This window comes from Botryllus schlosseri, chromosome 5 (genome assembly GCF_051294905.1).
Source record: "Botryllus schlosseri isolate E-star chromosome 5, Bs_hap1, whole genome shotgun sequence".
NCBI classification, from domain to species: Eukaryota; Metazoa; Chordata; class Ascidiacea; order Stolidobranchia; family Styelidae; genus Botryllus; species Botryllus schlosseri.
This window is the reverse complement of record NC_137240.1, coordinates 17034891-17053272: the sequence shown is the minus strand read 5'-3', so window position 1 is coordinate 17053272 and position 18382 is coordinate 17034891. Positions and strand designations below refer to the sequence as shown.

The window sequence follows — 18382 nt, the reverse complement described above, 5'->3', positions numbered from 1 at the left end:
AGAGAGGACTACACAGTACCAATCTCAAGTAATACACTACATGTAGTTTTGATCAATTCCATGATGTACCGCACAGCTTCATCCAAGTAATTGCTACCAAGATTGAAGAATCAGGACATTTTAGTTTATTCAGGGGTAACATTTAACAATTGTGTAGCCGTAATTGGAGCAGTTTTTGGGTTGAGCCGTACTTGTTACTGAATAATCAACAGCTGGAGGTGCAGTAGAAGCGTCCTGATTCACAATAATATCCAAGTATTGCCTGCACTAGAAGTAGCATTGTCGCGACGTGCAATGAAATAGGCATATGGTTGATCTTTAGTATTTAGAACTGACATATTCTCTGTGGTCGTGTAAAATTTACGTATTTGAGCTTTCCAAACCACCCACACTGCGGCGCCATCGTAATGGTTGATACTCGATATTGCCCAGCACTAGTTATAGTTATTTGCCCAACTCTGTCCTGGTCACTACAGGTCTGATCATTTTCCTATCTATAATCATTCCTGCAGTCCCTTAAAATATGTCACTCCACCCTCAATCATTTCCAGCTCAGCACAAAGCAATATCTTGTCAGTTTTATTCAGATGTTGGAATAAAGTGAGACGTCCAGGTATTCATGTGCTGAACACATGATCGATGTCACCGGCCATCGCGAAGTCTGTAACAAAAGAGATACAATTCAACCGCTAGCAGAAATACAGCACCAACAGTGAAGAAGATTTTATTGGGATTTTATGCTGAAAAATTCATCAGAACAGATAAATCCTGACGTATCAAGACTCAAATAACATTCATTAAAAACTGGGTCGAAGTGAGCAAACAACTTACCTTGACAGTACTATCGTAACCTTCTGGCTTCTCGCTCAGATTCCAATAGAGTGAGGATGTCCCCTTCACGAACTGGTCCTTTTACATTTCGGATAATAGATCGACCAGAGTCATCGAGAAACTCGACTCGAACCTGTCAATGTCATGCAATTAAAATTAATCATGTCTTCGGCTTAGCATCATATCAAATAATAATTATTGCAATCTGAAACACGTTCCAAGATTTACTGTTGAGCATTTTGAACAATACAACTCGTCTCTTTCGCAAGCATCTAAATTTTCTTCCATAATGAGAATTGAGGAATATAAGCGGGGTGTAACTGTTGTAGTGATTGACTGATTGCTCACTACACTTTTCTTAATAGAAGACACATTTAACCAAGGTTGTAATAATGACTCGAGACACAGAAGGCCAAGACTGACATTTCATTGTAATTTCGAAGAATACTAAAGTAACCACACTGTTGGTATTTCGCCTATTGGTACTGGTACTTGAAAATGCGGCCAGAAACTGTTAAAAATTGATATATTTTAAATTCGAGGTCGCCAAACATGGTTATAAAAAGTGGTTTTAACAACAATTTCAACTCAAAACTGAGGAGTCAACGCAATGACTTGGACTTAGAATGCACAGCTGTCAATACAAGACTGAAAATAATCAAAATCAAATCGTCAGTGACAGAGAGATGGCATGGCCATGGGCCTATGGCTTTTGTAACCCAACTATAGGAAACATCGTGGAAGTATCATCATTGGTTTATTAGCAATTTTATCAGTTCAATACACCACAAAAAATGTGATACAATGACAGAAGACAGGAAGATGCCGAAGCGACTTGGAGTAGCCTATGTATGGAATCATACACCCACCTTGGCCTAGGGCCTAGGCGATGTAAAGAGTAGGCACGCACACTGAATGAAAGTAAAGAAGATAGTATAGAAAAAGAAAGCGGCAAGAAATAGGGCGGCATGTCATGGGAAGCGAGATTGATAGGTCAGTCGTGGTCCGGTAATCTTGAGGATGACTGTATTGCTTGACATGAAGACGTACCCTAATTGGTTCAATAGTAATACGGCTCAAATTATGTTACACCAGCTCAATATATCACTCATCCGACACTGTAAATTTGATGCGTAAAATGTCCTCAAGGCTAAATCCGCCACCGTATGGTGAAACATTGACGGAAGTCTTACTTGACAAATTTGCTATAGCTCGCAAGGTGTTAAGTCATTCAATGAAACATGAATAACTTTCGATACCGGAGCACATGCAAGGGCTAAGAATATATTCATTATCTGTCTGCCCCACAAAAGTCACTGCAACTGCATTGAAACGATAATCAAGTACTACTGGTTCAATCCGCTTCCCATATGATCATGATCACTAAGTAAATTTCAATTACTTCATTGTCCACTGAAAATCACGATCTGGCAATATAGTACAATTACAATCAATTACCTGTGTACACTGTCCCTGAGAACCGGTACGTCCAATAACTTTTGTGACCTGAAAAGACGAAAAAACATGATCTTCAATTTCGTGTCAAAAATGAATAGCAGAACGAAAAATCCCCACGCTTGCTCTCGGCGAACTCACGGATCGTAGGAAGCACTAAATTCCTCCGTATACACAGTCATAAGTACCGTTACAAAGCCAAAATCATAAATATACCTTAGCCAACTTAGCAGCAGCACCGCGATCCATGTTGCCGTGTTCAGAAAGAGCTATCACGTGACCAAAATGATAAACTACACACTGTCGTTATCCATGCGTAACTTTTCTGTCACGCCTAGTGAATATGCTGAAATAAAGGTATCCCATTTTCGTGAAAAAAAAATATTTTTGTTTAATTCTTGTTTGATACTTGTATTGATTGAAAAATTAGATTTTGATATCATGTTTTTACTGATGAATTCATCTCGCCCATGTCAATTTTTTTTTGTGTTTTTCGCAAATCTGTTGGCTGACAGCTGGTGCACAAATCGATCCGTGGCCCGCAGATCCATTCCAGTTCTGTCCAGGTCCAGGTGTCTTGTCCATATCAGAGGAGAGGCACTATTTCCTGAAACAATTTCCGTGGTTTGATTGTAAAGTAAACATCAATCACTAAATATCGTTAGCGGTGCACACGACGCTCCCCGAACCGACCCAGAGTTCAATAACAACAAAGTAGGCCATACTTATTTTATATTAATGCATAGTAGGTTGGCAGCAATTCTGTGAAGAATGGCTGTTCACCTGAAGAAGAGAGCGTGCGAAGAGTTTAGCCATGTTATACAAGGCGATAATGTACCGCTAAAAAGGTTACGGCTAACCAGAAAGAAACAACGTGAGTCGATGTTATTATATTGAAAAATAACGGATTGAGATGCCAATGTACAAATATAGATTATCGGGGTTGATTGCTTATTTGAGGACTAGAGAAGCCTTCACAATATGATGCAACTGATGAAAATAGAAGCCAGAGAGGAATTGGTGGCAACATCACGCTCAATTTTTCCTATCAATTACATTGAGTTATTATTGAGTGCAAGAAACCCTTATGTCACACGCAATTTATTGCCGAAATCAACCACTGTTTTGATTCTGGAATCAAATTTTCATTTATTATATGTATAGACAAAATGCTTATTAATCAACCACCAAGGTGGGTATCTGATTCCTTAAGACTACTCCAAGTCGCTTCGACATCTTCCTATCTTTTCATTGTATCGCATTTTTGTGGTGTATTGAACTGATAAAATTGCTAATAAACCAATGATGATGAAGTAAATGATAACAAAATACAATAGCAGCAGTGCTGTAAAATTTCAAGAAAAAGTATACGACTATTTAGGAAGAACTACAATTGAAGTGCAAAAATATAATGACACTATTAGCTGAATTTCTTGAATCAATAAAACTCTCAACAATGTTTGATACTTGTACGTTAGTCTAATTGGGGCATTGTAAGTTTCCTCAGTGGTATGATTCCTTAAATGCTTTATTTGATCAAATGATATAGGGCTACTCATAACCAAGTCAATGAAATAAATACAACTCAAAGTTTTTAACATCTGTCCAGTAGCCTATGTTTATTTGATGTCACTATCTTTGTCTCAGTTCTATTGCCTTTCTATACATCAACTCGATGGTAGCCTACTTTTTTTCCAGATGCGTCTGAACGCGACCCACCTCTCAAACTGAGAGACGATCAAAGTTGCGATGAAAAGCTTAAAAAACTGATACAGTTTTCGAAAGTACTCCCACTTCCAAGCGACGAAGCTAGACAATGCGTAACACAGCTCTTTGGTCTCTTTGCCAAAGAAAAGGATTCATCAGTCCGAACGAAGATAGCATGGCTAATCGGAAACTTGAGTCTCACCGTCAAGTTCAACTTTACAACTACACTAAAAGACATTGTCGGATTCATCAAGAAAGAAAAATCAAATCAAGTCATCACACAGCTCTGGTCGACGTTACTAGACGGCGCAAAATCGGTCCAGCTTCCGTCCGGTTTGCACGAAGATATCGTAAAATTAGCGTACAACGGACTGCGCAGCATGAGCCACCTAGTCAGAAGCAAATGCCTTCTCGCCGTCGGAAGCCTCGGTAAAATAAAATCCGAATCGGAACCTTCCCAGACGTCGAAGAGAACAACCCTACAGGCAGTCGTGGGTAATTTTTTCAGCGATCCTGAACCACGCGTACGATGCAGCGCCCTGCAAGCAATGATACTACTCCACGAAAGACGGCACAAGCTCGAGTTTCAAGTGTATTCTCAAGCATGCGCTGCGTTGCTTGATGATTACGAGTCTGTCAGAGTTGTGGCTTTAAAGCTAGTGTGGATATCGAGTAACGTGTACCCAGAGAATAGAGTTCGTATTGCTGGTAGTGACGAAAAAATTCGACTAGTAGACGACGCGTTCGTTAAAATATGTGACATGGTGAACGATTCGTCTTGCAAAGTCCGCGCCGCTGCAGCTGGACTATTAGGGTCAATGCGTCTTGTTGGAAATTCATTTCTCTTCCAGACCTTGGACAAAAAACTGATGTCCGATCTCAAAAAGAAAAAGTCGCTAAACGAAAAAGCAAAAGAAGGCTACGTGGGGGAGTTTTCGTCTGGCGCGAAATGGGCAGACGATGCCCCAAAAGACGTAGACACCGAATCGGAGCAGTTAATGAGCGGAGGCGCCTGTGGTGCTTTCGTACACGGGCTGGAAGACGAGATGTTGGAAGTACGCATGGCGGCCGTAGACTCTCTAACAGAGTTAGCGTGCCATCGTAGCGCTTCGAATTTTCCACAAGCGGCCCTCGACTTTTTAGTAGACTGCCTGAACGACGAGATAGAAGCGGTCAGACTCAACGCTGTGCACTCTCTGCACAAAATCATGCAGGACGTCTGCCTGTTGGAAGACCAGCTCGATAACGTTCTAGCTGGGATGGATGACTTTTCAGTAGACATCCGCGAAGGCTTGCATTTGCTCTTGAGTAATTGCAGCCTGACTTCGAAATACTGTCTCAACATCACAATCATGAGACTGTTGAAAAATCTTAACAAATACCCGCAGGATAAGTTATCAGTTTGGAAGGCTTACGAATGTATAGGAAAGCATCACGGCCAGCTAGTCTACCTGCTTGTGCCACATCTACTATCGTGCCACCCGTATTTTGACATGCCCGAGCCTAACATGGACGATCCCGGGTACATTGGGGTGTTGATATTAGTGTTTAACGCGGCCCGCGACTGCCCGAAAATGATGCAAATGTTCCCAGAGCATGTGATTCGGCATTATCAGTATTTGCGGGATAGCATTCCTGAGCTTGTGCCGCAGGGGTTGAAATTAATGACTTTTGCAAACGGAGCTGATACGTGTCTGAGGTCTCCGCCGCGTGGACCGTCGCAGTCTGACGATCAAGGCGAATTTTTGGAACGTACCTTGCAGAGAGTGAAAAATCTTAAACGGCACGATTTGAACACGCAAAAACGTCTGTTAACATGCACGATTAACGACTTGAAACATATCGCACGCGTAATGCCGAAACTTTCATCCACAGCGGCCAGCTCGGCAAAGCTACTGCAAGCGCAACTACTTCTGTCTGACATATTAGACACTAGGTCGTGGTCAGGTTCGGCTATTGCGTCAACACAACTGCTCGAGACATTAAGACCTGCCGCTAAACGTATAGAAACCTTGACTTTCGAATTAGAGCATTTGTATCTCGGGCTGAGCACAGGCGAAGTCACCCTGCTTAGGCAGATGAGGCTGAAAGCGCACGCTCTCGAGTTCCTGATAGACATGCAGAGGACGCAAGGTCATAAGTCACAGAGCAAGCACGCCTCGGAGCAGCGGTGTTCTGCTTTTCTCAAAGCGATTGCGGACGCGCGTGACTATTTAGAAGCGCACTCTCAAGAACCCGATTCCTTCTCAAAAACTCTCTTCAACGAAGTGTTGAAATTGGAACCGACCAAACACAGTTTAGTAATGAAGCTACTGCAGCCTTTGCTGCTGCACTACAGCGTTTCAAACGTAACCTTCTCCAACACAGTTCGCGAAGCTAAAATATCGATACATTCTCCAGTTTCAAAGACAGACAGCAGCATATCCATAAGCGCCGGGCTCACCGCGGCTCTCGATATTGACGCTACCGCCAGTAATGTGGACGATCCCATTCGTAATGTGAAAATCGAAGTGCTGTATCCGGATTCTACCTCCGATGTGGTCAGTCTGCAGCCGAGAGATGTTAAGAAATTTACCTCAACTGAACACAGGATTACGACGAAGGTATGTGTCTGGATATTATGTGAGGTTTTGATGATAGATGCCTACCCGCAGCACAGTGAAATGTAAGAAAGTAGCTTATGTCCATTTTACATATGCTTGGAAAATTACTTTTATGTAAAGTTTTCATCACCTTTCAGCCATATCTTATCCATGGTTAAATGGCCAAGATACGGCATAAAAGAAATGAAAATTTTTCAAAAACTTGATATTTTTCAAGTTTTAAAAGTATACCTTCAAAATTTGAAGACTGGGCATAAGCTACTTTGATTCCATCTAGACGATATATAGGCTACCTTGCAGCTTGATTAGACTGATATGTCATGACGTAAAGAACGATCGTGACACCACAATTTATGATCAAATTTCCATCATGGTTGATTTGATGATGTGTTACTGCATTTTACAGGTGATAGTCGGACATCAGCAATGGACTGACGCTTGCCTGATGAAGCTCAGATTTGTGAAGGTCTTTGATAAGATCTCGCCCCATGACGGCCAACCAACGACTGACGTCTTGCCGCTGTCTGATACAGTGGAGTTGCTGCTTCATCCAAAGCCCGTGTTACGGGCGTAACTCGATATCGTGGCGTGGCAATTCATCAAATTGTTGCTGTTTATTTTTTGCTTCTTTCACTCTATGAATAAATACGAAATCAGTGTTTAAGCCTGGTGTGGATTGATGACTTATTGATTGTCCCATGAAAGACAAACATGGAATTTGGATTTAGCAACACAGCTACATTAAGTCTGCACCAAACACTACTGGTGAAAAACACATACTCTCTCCCTACTATATTTTGGAATCCTACTCCAGAATGACCCACTCAAACGTCCGCATTACAGATTTTGCGTCATTTTTAGTTCACCCTGTCCATCACCCTGGTTGTCAAAGCTATAAAGGAGGGCATTGCTTTATTGATCTTTTGCTACCATCGTTTAATTTTCCTTTTTTTTACTTACATTTTTTACAGCCAGACTGTATAGAGACAAGTGTACCAGTGTTGGGATGACTCGAGTCATGACTTGACTCGAGTCAGACTCGAGTCACCTTTTTCGAATGACTTGACTTGACTCGAGTCACTTTGCTAAAATGACTTGACTTGACTTGACTCGGCCTATCAGAAATGTGGATTGACTCGTGACTCGGAGCAAAATTCTCGAGTCAATTTCAAGTCATCAAGTGATCGGTGTCGATCAAAATCACTCTATCTTGCATATGCTCGGATTGTTCGCGAAACGCTGGTGTAACCCGTGAGAGCGACCAATCATTTAATGATCGTGCGTTTTACTGAGCTTCCATTGCTCTCTCACAAATAAATTGACCGCAAACGAAGTGATCGAAGCTTGCAGCTTACGTTGTCGTCCAAAACTCTTGTTTTATTGAAACTGAATTGGAATGTAGTCTATTTGTCCTCAACCATCGGCGCAGGCTCGAATTGTATCATATAGATTTGTAGATGCGTACTGTATTGCATCTTATCAATTCGTATCTATTGTCTATATTGGCTGGTAACTATAAACTGAGGTTTAGCAGTTCTACGTATGTGTGAGCGATACAGAGCCTTCTTGCGTGTATATTTAAATCTATATTCGTTCATCGGTTCAAAATCAATGACCACTCAATCTGTATTTCAGACGGCTAGCAAAATGCAATGACGTTGTCATGCCTCATACTTCGAAAAGGCAACTTGACTTGAATTGTGACTTGACTCGTGACTTGACTTGACTTGACTCGACTTGACTCGAGTCACGTCCAAAAATCGAGTGACTTGACTTGACTCGAGTCACCTTTGAAAATCGATTGACTTGACTTGACTCGAATCAAAATGTGCAATGACTCGAAATGACTCGTGACTCGAAGGTAGTGACTTGATCCCAACACTGAAGTGTACGTGTTTGATGCGGGCATGATCAGACTAGGTGACCTTCAAGGTCGTACCTAACATTCCTATCTGATACCGAATACTGTGTATTCATATTTTCTGTACCACCATCATTGCCGTCTGTTCGTTATGTATTTTTGTTGGATAATAAAGACTCTCATATGGTAAGCCTAACTAATAAGCGGTGGTTAGAAACGAAATACTCAAATAGGATTTGTCTACTTGCGCCTACTTACTGTCAGTGTTCTCAAAGTAGTTTGACTCTTGCTTCAACAGATTTCCAACCAAGCTTCTCAGCATTTATATTTTTAATGTTTCCGAGTGGAATGTGATTGGATAGATTTGCATTCTTTTTATGATTGATATCTTGACATCAAACAGGCGACATAACTACTCTACTCTGGAACAGCCTCTCGCCGCCAAACCTTTTTGCTATTGTCAGAAGGCTTCATAATAAGGTAGTTCAAACTAGATTTTTACTAACTTAAATCCAAGCCAGTTGTTTTTTCAATAACTCCAAAGGGTACTATAATTCTGTATCCTCAACTCCATCAAGGGAAAATGAATTAACTCCGACCCCACAGCCCTGCCTCTGCGCATACCATACAACAATGTGTTCGAGCGGTTTGGTTTAACAACTGCCTGTGAGCACTATATTGCCACTACCTTGCAGCATCAATACCTGCACCCACAATAAGTATTGCAACGTCCCTTCACCATAGCCTAAAACAACATTTCCTGGCCTATCAAATAAGCGAACACAGCTACAACTCGGACACAGTCCAAACTATATTACCTTTCGTTGTATTATTAGCATGAAAAATTGCAAGATTCGCCAAAGACAATCAAGAAAACAAAGTTCCCGGGCTAAGCGAGAAAAAGGCGTGGATAGAAGAAACTTAATTTTCGCAAAAGTGATAACAGTAAACGCTATGTATAATATGGCCGCAAATTGAAGAGATACCACGTCGGATTGCAAAGACCCCGAGTTTCACCAAGCAATGATTTTCACGAGGTCCACATCTTTTAAGTAATACTTTTATCAGCGTCAGTCTCCATGTAAAACAATACACTCATGGAGTCGCCTCAATCAATATATCACATGAAACTTTGTAGCAGTAATATCGAGACTTGCAGTTGAGATATCTAATAGGCAACGGACATAATACCGACATAACAGGGGATCAAACAAAAATATAGCGCCTGATTCATCGTCAATGCGAAATATATTAATATTAACTTTTAAAAATGTATGCGTGACAAGAATGACCATTCGATCTATGGATCTACAGCGGCGTAACGGTTTTTACAATGCGTACACTGACGGTAAACTCTCCAGCATAGAATAATATTTCCCCGGTTTTTAAGCAGTTCTGTAAGTCGGTTTGGTTAGTAAAACGGAGAAAAGTAATTCGAAAACGACAGCCTCCTGCTCAGCGGGTACGCTGTTGGCGGCGCTGTGAATAGTCTGTATGAGATGCTCGTCCAACGAGTTCATGCAAGCCAGCGGCAGTTCTTTCCTTTCCCCACCGGCTATGTAGCCGACCTGAAACACAGCCTGTTAGTAGAGAAAAACTGAAAAACTATGCGCGGAAGATTAGTGTTTATGGAATTCTGCAGTAAGGTGTTCGTGGTCTGGGAGGCAATACCCATCAGGAGCTTTGAACATCGATCCCAGCTAATCTTGCTGCTAGTCCTGTATAATAATCGGGCACACCTGAGTGATTCGTTTCTGAATCTAGTATTAGGAGGATCCGATTCAAAAACTTGAGTCTCACTTAGTATGGCGCCACAAGAATAATACGATATACTGTGGAAAGTTCCAATATGTAGCTTTTATGCATCCACAAAGGAACTAATGCCAGCTCCAACCCACATAAAGATAATTTAGTGTTTTTCGACCACACCTATTTCATTGCACGTTGCGACTATACTCTATGTCGATCAAGATTTTACGAAAATTTCTTTCCCACTAACGTGCGGCGCAGCTTTGAACTTGTTTTACGTACTGTAATACGATCAACTGAGGTTTCACCGCTTCCATGATGGGGATATAGCATCAAAACTATAATTTTTGTTCATAAATTAACTCTTAGTGGAGAGGGGCATGTAATTCCAGAATTTGAAAAATAATTTCTCACTACTCGACTCGAATCATTACAATTAATTTTAACGTAATTTATGACTTCTTTTTTACACGTCAAAAAAAATTGCCCAATAATAATCAATTTGGATTCTAGTACTCAAATCAATAAAGATTTCAAGGCTTCCACGTCGAGAACATAGAATTGAAACTATACTGCTTACGTTCTCCGGATGTATCGTGACCCTGACGCCGATTCTCCGCAGCCTGTGCCGGGCCAGTTCCTGTACCACCGGTACGAAAGCCATGAAACAGCCGTTGGCCACTTGCTCTGCGAGACGGCTCAAATCGAGCGGGTTGCCCGTGCTGGCCAAGAAGAAGACCTGGTTCCACCGCAGGACGTGCCGCTTGCCTTTCTGCTCACTACGACCCTGCACGTTGAAACCCACGACGCCTTCAAATGCGGTGCCGTCGATGGGGCTGAACATCCTGTTTAAGAAAAAATGACAATGTCCTTCAAACGGTTACCAGTGAATTTGGCACTTAGCACTAAAAATGTTATTGTGTTAAAAAAGATTTAAATGTTAACTATTATTGTTATTATTATGAAAGCTATGCATTAATATTAAGAATGAATGTTTCACTGAATATTATCCTGAACTGTGATGTACGGCACTTGGTTATTTCTGCACTTGGTCTGCATGTATTAATATATTCGTTAGGGGTGAGTGAAGATTAGATGCCGTAAACAGCCGAATTCAATGGCGACCCTTCATACGCATGACATGCAATCCAGAATGTTACAGGAATGTTAGAGTTGGGGTTCTAAAGAGCTTCTTGGAGGTACAGAACTTCAATATACAATTGAATTGTAGGCTATTTTCATATCGAAACGAACCATAACATTTTGCGGCTGACACTCGTAAGGGGTAATTGGAAAGAACATTATATATCAAGAATCGTATCACAACGTATGACGTCACCTGGGCATTTAATTTCGAATAATCGGGGCAGAGAGAGCGTTTAAGCTCAATGCACTATTTCTAGTTTCAAATATTTGGGTTCATTTCAATGTGAATACACCATTTGGCCGGGGTTCTGTAAAGAATATAGTAGGAGTGTTTGAAGTTTCACGAGTCAATGTCGCTATATTGAAAATCTTTGAGTCGGCCGTAGGTTCGAATCATGTGAAAGTTTGCAGGATGAGTAACAACAATCCGAAACTTCTTTCCTTATGAGGTCGGACTTTTGCGCAATATGATACAGGGTAATATGAGACAATGTTACTGAAACTCACCCGATATTAAACGCGGTATCATCTTCCACCCACTTGACTTCGAGCGACAGCGGTTCGCAATTCGTTTCCTCGCTTGATGGAAGCTGCAACAGAATGGCAATGAAATAACAGCTTGTAAACATTACCGCTCGCCAGGAAAATAAGTAAGTTACGCATAGATGCAAGCAACGTCCAACTGCTACGGGGATATCGATGCACCCATACATAGAAAACTACAGATAATTTCAGTGATACACGCTCTGATGAGTCTTTCGTTCGAAGGACTGATACAGTGCTTCTCATCCGCAATGTCGAGGCACACTTGGGTGCCAACTGGAATGGCCAGGGGCGGATTTATTATGTTTATCCGTTCCAGACATACCATGTGCAATGTGTACGATGCACGCAGAAGTACTTTGTCTGCAGTTTTTTTTTGCACCAAGTCAGGTGCTTGACCGAATCTCAGGTTAAAAGCGAGTTCTCACCTCGAGAATCTTCTGAGAGTTGACGGCCAGCGGCACGGCGAAGTCTTCCATCGATCTCAGGCATCCTCGCAGCTGCTCCATCTTTTCAGGTAACAATTGAATCATGACGCCGTCTGAAAAGGGATCGCGTTTCGCGACGCGTTCAATAACAAATTTGATCGCGACGCTAACCTTCGACTATTGCACATTTCGCAGAGTGGCTGCCGTCCGTTTTCAGGGAGCCGTTAAAAATCACAAACGCAGCGCCGGTGTTGATGGCTTTGACGTTCTGAAACAAAGGCGTTCGAATGTAGGAAAAGGCATGCTTTATAAGCCGCTTTTAGAATCAAACTGATGTGTCTGCTAGGAGAGTGGACAGAACACAGATTCAGTGTGGTAACCAAGTTGCAAGGTCCAAGTCACAAGTCAATGCTACTTTTTATAGTTTTGAGGCAAGTCGAGTGATTTTCAATTCACCACCGAGTCAAGTCCGAGTACAAGACCAAGTATTGTGGTGACTGTTCAGTATCGAATTAAAGTCTTGTTAATTAATTCTACTTTTTACACCTCTGCTTGGTGATATCGAATTCTTTGCATTCATAATATACCAATTTCCCTCACTTTTAACAGTTTCTTGTCGCATTATGAAGTACCAGTACCGACAAGCGAAATACCAACAACGTGGTAACTTTACTATTCTTCGAAATTACAACGAAATGTCAGTTTTGGTCGACAGAATCTCGAGACATTTTGCGTATCTCGAGAAAATGACTCAAGTCAATTCGAGTCACCAAAAAATCGCAATCTCGAGTAGAGTAGAGTCATCACAACCCTGCATAGATCTCAAAACTAAATGGAATGTCACGCAACAAGCATTGTTGAAACACACCTGTCAACTTTTCGGCTGCACTCAGCCTTCGCGGCAAAAGACGCCAATTTCCGCGGCCAAACATACTCGTGTACAGCCAAATTCTAGCCTTTCAGCCACATCATACAGGAAAGTAGAAAACACAGCAAAAAAAAAGCTCACGGAAAAGTTCACTGCAATAAATCAGCAATAGAAAGGAAGGAAGCAATAGAGTCCTCTTTTTCGTGGACATGGGAATGAACTGCAAGGTTATCGAGGCAGCAACGAAGTGTTACAAGCGAAAACACGCACGGGCCAAAACCCGAAATCTTACTTTCATGGAACAAATCTCCGTGTGATAAGTCTCGCTTTCTTTGTCTTGCACGCAAACGAGGTGAGAGTCGCAAGTCGCGTCGACAGTGGAGATGGAGTCCGTACCGACAATTTTTGGGCCGTAACAACCAGCGCCGATCGCCAGCACCGATTCGTTGGAGCTGTTCATGATCCTAACGGTATCGCGAAATCTGAAAAACGAAAATTGGCAATCAAGTTACATTTAAGCGATCCCTTCCTTTCAGCACGGGGAATCTTAACTTCGGCTCCATGGAAATCTCAGGGACTAGTTTTAACACGGTGGTTATCACATTTTCGTGGTCGCGGCCCAATATTCAATTTGACAATGCTTTGTAGCTCACCTCTAAATTAACCAACGCCATCGTCCATAGGTTGAAAACCTCTCTATTAAGGGGTGTCAATGAAATGCCAATGTTGGAACTACATCTAGGCCTATACAAAATCTCTCATGATTATTGACTTATGTGGATATTTGGCCTGATTTTTAGCGCTTTTCAAAGGTCAAACTAGCCACCAAGACGCTGCGAGCAACGATATTTGCACTCCAGCTGATAATCAGGGCGTGAATAGGGCTGCAGAAAAGTGACGAGCTTTTTTAGGCATGAAGTGGTGTAAATGTGGCAATGGAACCATCGTACTGGGGAAGAGTGATAGATTTTTTCAGTCGTCAGCTCACCAAATTTCGTGGTCAGAGAGTCAACGAAAAAATAGGAAGAAATCAAGGGATGAGTGTTAAAAAAGGTGATGTATTCCTGCTTCATCAGCATAATCTCAGTTGAAGGAAGTTTTGCCAGCGACGGAACTTATTTCAATGAAACGCGTTTTAGGCACAAGCGTTCACACACTGCGATTCAAAACGACTTGCGTATGCCACACTTTAGACAGGATGCAGCCAACTGCGACTACAAAAGTTCCTGTTAATGCCGACACAGTCATACAACGGCAAGTTGTCATACTGAGTCTAACAGTGTAAGTTCACTAGCGCTATGAATATCCCCCACTATTTTGTTTCTACTCAATAATCTAGGCTGTATGAATCTGAACTCGAGTATTAATGGTAATGAATCGAATTCAGAATTAAGAGATAATTTTTTCGAATACTAAAATGAAACGCTTCTCTGCACTGAGACTTATATTACTATCAACGAGAATTATAGTTTAGATACTTTCTATCCACTATGGGAGCCTTGAAACTTTGATTATTCGTATCAAAGGACCTAAAACACAGCACAAAGCTACACACGTAAAACGTAAGTGCAAGTGCAACCGACATTTCTGAGAAGTCGTGATCAACTCGCATTGTCACAAAGTGCAATGAAAATGACGTTTGAAAAAATACCAAATTATCTTTAATGCCATGATGGCCAGATGTGGTCAAAAGGTACATATTATAATTTCCGCATCATCCAATCTGTTATGATATCACAATACTTACATACTTATACTCGGTTCGGAATTGAATTGCTCAGGTATTCAATTTTGTCCAACCCTAATTTTATTTGTAACGCTTGCTGGTGATGGTACAAAACACTCAAAACTGATAACGAGCAATCGAACTCATCAATTACCTGTTCATCGGAATCTGCACGCTGATATTGCCGTCCGACGACAGCACGACCCTGAGCCCGGGCACTCCGATGATCCTGTACTTGAAGTGGGTGAAATCGCACAGTATCGCGAGAATGGTGTGGCCGATTTCTTGAAAAACCGCGTCTCGCTGACGTATCGAAAACAACGGACACGGATACTCTGAAAAAACGCGTCGATACAACATGATTAGTTCAAGGCCATCTCTACAATCACACATACAGGGTGATAGGACGCTGATTGTCAACCGACGGTAAGGTGCATCTACATGACAAGGTTACTTTAGCGGCAACAATCACCAACCGACACCTGACACTAACCGAGCAAAGGTATTACTCAAACCAGTGAAGTGAAGACTGCCAAGTGAAGTTAAAACAGTGACGGTTAGAAAGGTACTTCTACTTTTTGGTAGGTTTTGTCCACTTATGCAGATTATCCATGACAAACTACTTACTCTGTACAATTTAGATTTAGTTGAGTAGAAAGGGGAGGTATTCCTATCACCTTTATGTGCGGAAATCGCATGAAACTCGCAACGTAGCTAATCTGGGGTAACTGGAATGTTATTTCAAAACTTGCACCCATTTGGGGACCATCATTCATTCTACGTTAATTGCAAAGATGATTATCAAGAATTTGAAAGCAAAAGTCTGTTGCGCATAACACTGGTCAACACATTTTTTTAGGCAGACAAAGTAAGAGTGGTTTTGGGGGTTCTGAAGGGCACTGATTCCGAATATGACCGTTTTTTCAAAATTGCCTCTTGTTGTGGAGATAACCCATTGGGCTATTTTGACCGAAATCTCCCATTTTCGCGATAATGACTAGATATAAAATCGGCTCAGTCGTACTATAAAGTTTAGAAATTCAATCTACTTGTTATTTTTACACACAGAAGACTCTTTTAAATCAAAATACAGCAACAGGACTATATTTAGGGGTGATAGATTTATCATAGTTACAGATTTTCACGGATATCATGTACATAAATAAATTCCAGTCATGTACATAAGTATTTACCTTGACACTCAAATAACGTGGCATTAATTCAATCAGTTTTACGTCAACCAGCTATTGTAAAGTTGAAATAATCAGTTGGAATATAATATTATTGATATATTTTAAATCACAATTGTTTTTTTGTAAGATTTTCGCCTGTAAGCTATTTAGTGCAGTTTCTTGAAAGTTTGCGGCAATGGTCTGACATAATATGTTCAATTGTTCATCTCATTTGCCCTCATATCTTTCTTTTGTTGTTCTGATGTCTTGGTAGAACCTCTCCCCTTGCTAATCAACAAGATGACCAAGAAATATATCAAGATTTCTGAACAGGAAGCGAACTTTTATGCTCATGTTTGTGCTCAAGTGTACGATACGCAGATACGAATTTTCGGACCAACTGTTTGTTATTGGGTGCTTATGATCATCTAAAAAGTTTTATTTACTACATCTTAGGAGAAATTACATGCAGTGAACTCCTTCTTAATGTAAAATTGGAATCTTTCATCGGTATTTGAAAATACCAGATACCAGATTCAAGCTTCTCGTTTGATAGGGTTACTAGGTATACCCACTTTGTTGACTCAGCGGAAAATTATCAATTTACCAGTCGAAAGAAAGGAGACGCATATGAGTATTGTAGTTAAGCCTTACAAGGACAAATTTTATAGTTTTATACTCATCTTTAATCCTGGTAGAATGACCAATTGATACAGGAGAATATGTATTTCCGTTGTGCAAAAGTACAAATTTTAGGCTTCAAAAACTGCTTTTTTGACAAACAAATATTTCGCATCTTGTCCTGTTAATATTGATAGAACGACTTAGAATGACATGAGGATTCTTTATAGTCAATTAGTTAATTAAACGCAGTATAACATTAGAAAAAACTATGATTTTCTTCGTACCCAGTGAAATATTTAGGGGCAAAAACAGTAATTTTGGGCGTTTTTAGGGGTGTAAATATCTCCTGACAAATAGCCAATCTGACAAAACTAATGTGATATTCGTAATCAGCAACCTCAAAAACCCCAGAAACGGCTCTCATATGTTCTGCCTAAAAATTTGTTTTCATTTTGTTGACCAGTGTAATCGCAACCTATTCACTCAGACCACAGACCTCATAAATTTACAGTAACTTATTACTTCTGATTGTATTTGAGTATCATTCACAACTAAGGGAAAGGAATAACATTCAGGATTAGAGTGCAGTTTAAGATGCGTCTTTTGTCAGTGATAAAACACAACTTAAGAGAGAAAAGAAAAGCTTTAAAAACCGGTACATCATTGCCCACATGCCCAGCAGACTACTAATCTCAGACATTCCACACGGGTAGCAGTGCTGCAAATTATTATAAACATAAACGCAACGGCGTTAGTTTACTGCTAAAGCGCATAAAAAACTCACGTTTGACTTCCATGCCCAGCCTGAGCATTAACCGCAAGGGAAATACAGTCGCCAAAGGCACTTCGGGATTTTGGACGAGTATTGCAAAGAGCATCCCGTTAACGGGTTCATCAACTGTCTGCGTGTCGTCTGTTAAACAAAGTAAAATTCTCAAGATATTTTCAGTCAATCTGTATATAGGCAGAAATTTTTTTCATTGCTGACATCACTTTGTAGTTGTGACATCACCGACATGATGACGTCACGGCCACAAATGCGAGAGATGGTAACAGTGTAGGCGGTACATTCTACAACAAGTGGCACACATCGATTCATTTAAAGGCAAATGGTAAGTCGATTAGCCTTTGGATATTTGAGAGCAGCGACACAGGTGTCACCATATTTTGTGTGCAGAATACAGGTTACGATTCAATTCCTGCAAGTCTTTGGAGTCTGTGTCTACTCTCGCCATTCAGCTGGTGAACAATTCGACACAGGATCACCCATTCAGAAAATGTTGCCAGGTCGGAATTATGTTTTGGGCAAACAGGAGCGTCGGAAATACATAATTTCAGGCATATTTCTGTATTTCATCATTTCTACGTGGATTACTGTTACGTAACAACCGTAGATGTAATCAGAATTTACGAGCCAAAAGCCCTATATGCCTCATTCAGAAACTCCTGCCTACATGTTGCTGACATAACCTATTTACAGTCGCATACACCAGAGTCAACTTTCGAATCTCCTGGACTTTTCAAAAATCCGATGAAGTAAAAAAAAGCAGTAGTGCCCACTGTCCCGACGGACCGTATCAAAATTCGTGTTGGGCAAGTTCGGGTAAGCTCATCTCCCGCAAACACCAAGGAGATTAACGAGTAAAGCGAAGCCAAAAAAACTCGGATC

General features: G+C 41.0%; 3 protein-coding genes across 3 annotated transcripts in view; 1 reads left to right on the top strand and 2 right to left on the bottom strand.

The window, feature by feature from the left end:
* Positions 1–566: 566 nt before the first annotated feature.
* Positions 567–2652, bottom strand: LOC145439257 (small ribosomal subunit protein eS28-like). The gene is made up of 4 exons (XM_080316756.1): positions 2503–2652; positions 2290–2337; positions 832–964; positions 567–661 (listed from the first exon to the last, which is right to left on the bottom strand). The coding sequence occupies exons 1-3, from the start codon at positions 2533–2535 to the stop codon at positions 842–844; spliced, it is 204 nt and encodes a 67-aa protein (XP_080172882.1). The 5' UTR covers positions 2536–2652; the 3' UTR covers positions 567–661; positions 832–841.
* A 140-nt stretch (positions 2653–2792) lies between these two features.
* On the top strand, positions 2793–7260 carry LOC145439254 (integrator complex subunit 4-like). Its single transcript, XM_080316753.1, has 3 exons — positions 2793–3160; positions 3985–6596; positions 7003–7260. The coding sequence occupies exons 1-3, from the start codon at positions 3058–3060 to the stop codon at positions 7168–7170; spliced, it is 2883 nt and encodes a 960-aa protein (XP_080172879.1). The 5' UTR covers positions 2793–3057; the 3' UTR covers positions 7171–7260.
* Positions 7261–9267: 2007 nt separating this feature from the next.
* LOC145439253 (zinc finger FYVE domain-containing protein 9-like) overlaps positions 9268–18382 on the bottom strand; it is a 29397-nt gene continuing 20282 nt past the window's right edge. Inside the window, exons 12-19 of the mRNA XM_080316752.1 lie at positions 17498–17626; positions 15072–15252; positions 13484–13673; positions 12495–12591; positions 12324–12436; positions 11860–11942; positions 10787–11051; positions 9268–10025 (exon numbers count right to left, since the gene is read on the bottom strand). Of these exons, the coding sequence (XP_080172878.1) occupies positions 9843–10025; positions 10787–11051; positions 11860–11942; positions 12324–12436; positions 12495–12591; positions 13484–13673; positions 15072–15252; positions 17498–17626 (1241 nt within the window). The 3' untranslated portion in view covers positions 9268–9842. The remainder of the gene's footprint in view (positions 10026–10786; positions 11052–11859; positions 11943–12323; positions 12437–12494; positions 12592–13483; positions 13674–15071; positions 15253–17497; positions 17627–18382) is intronic.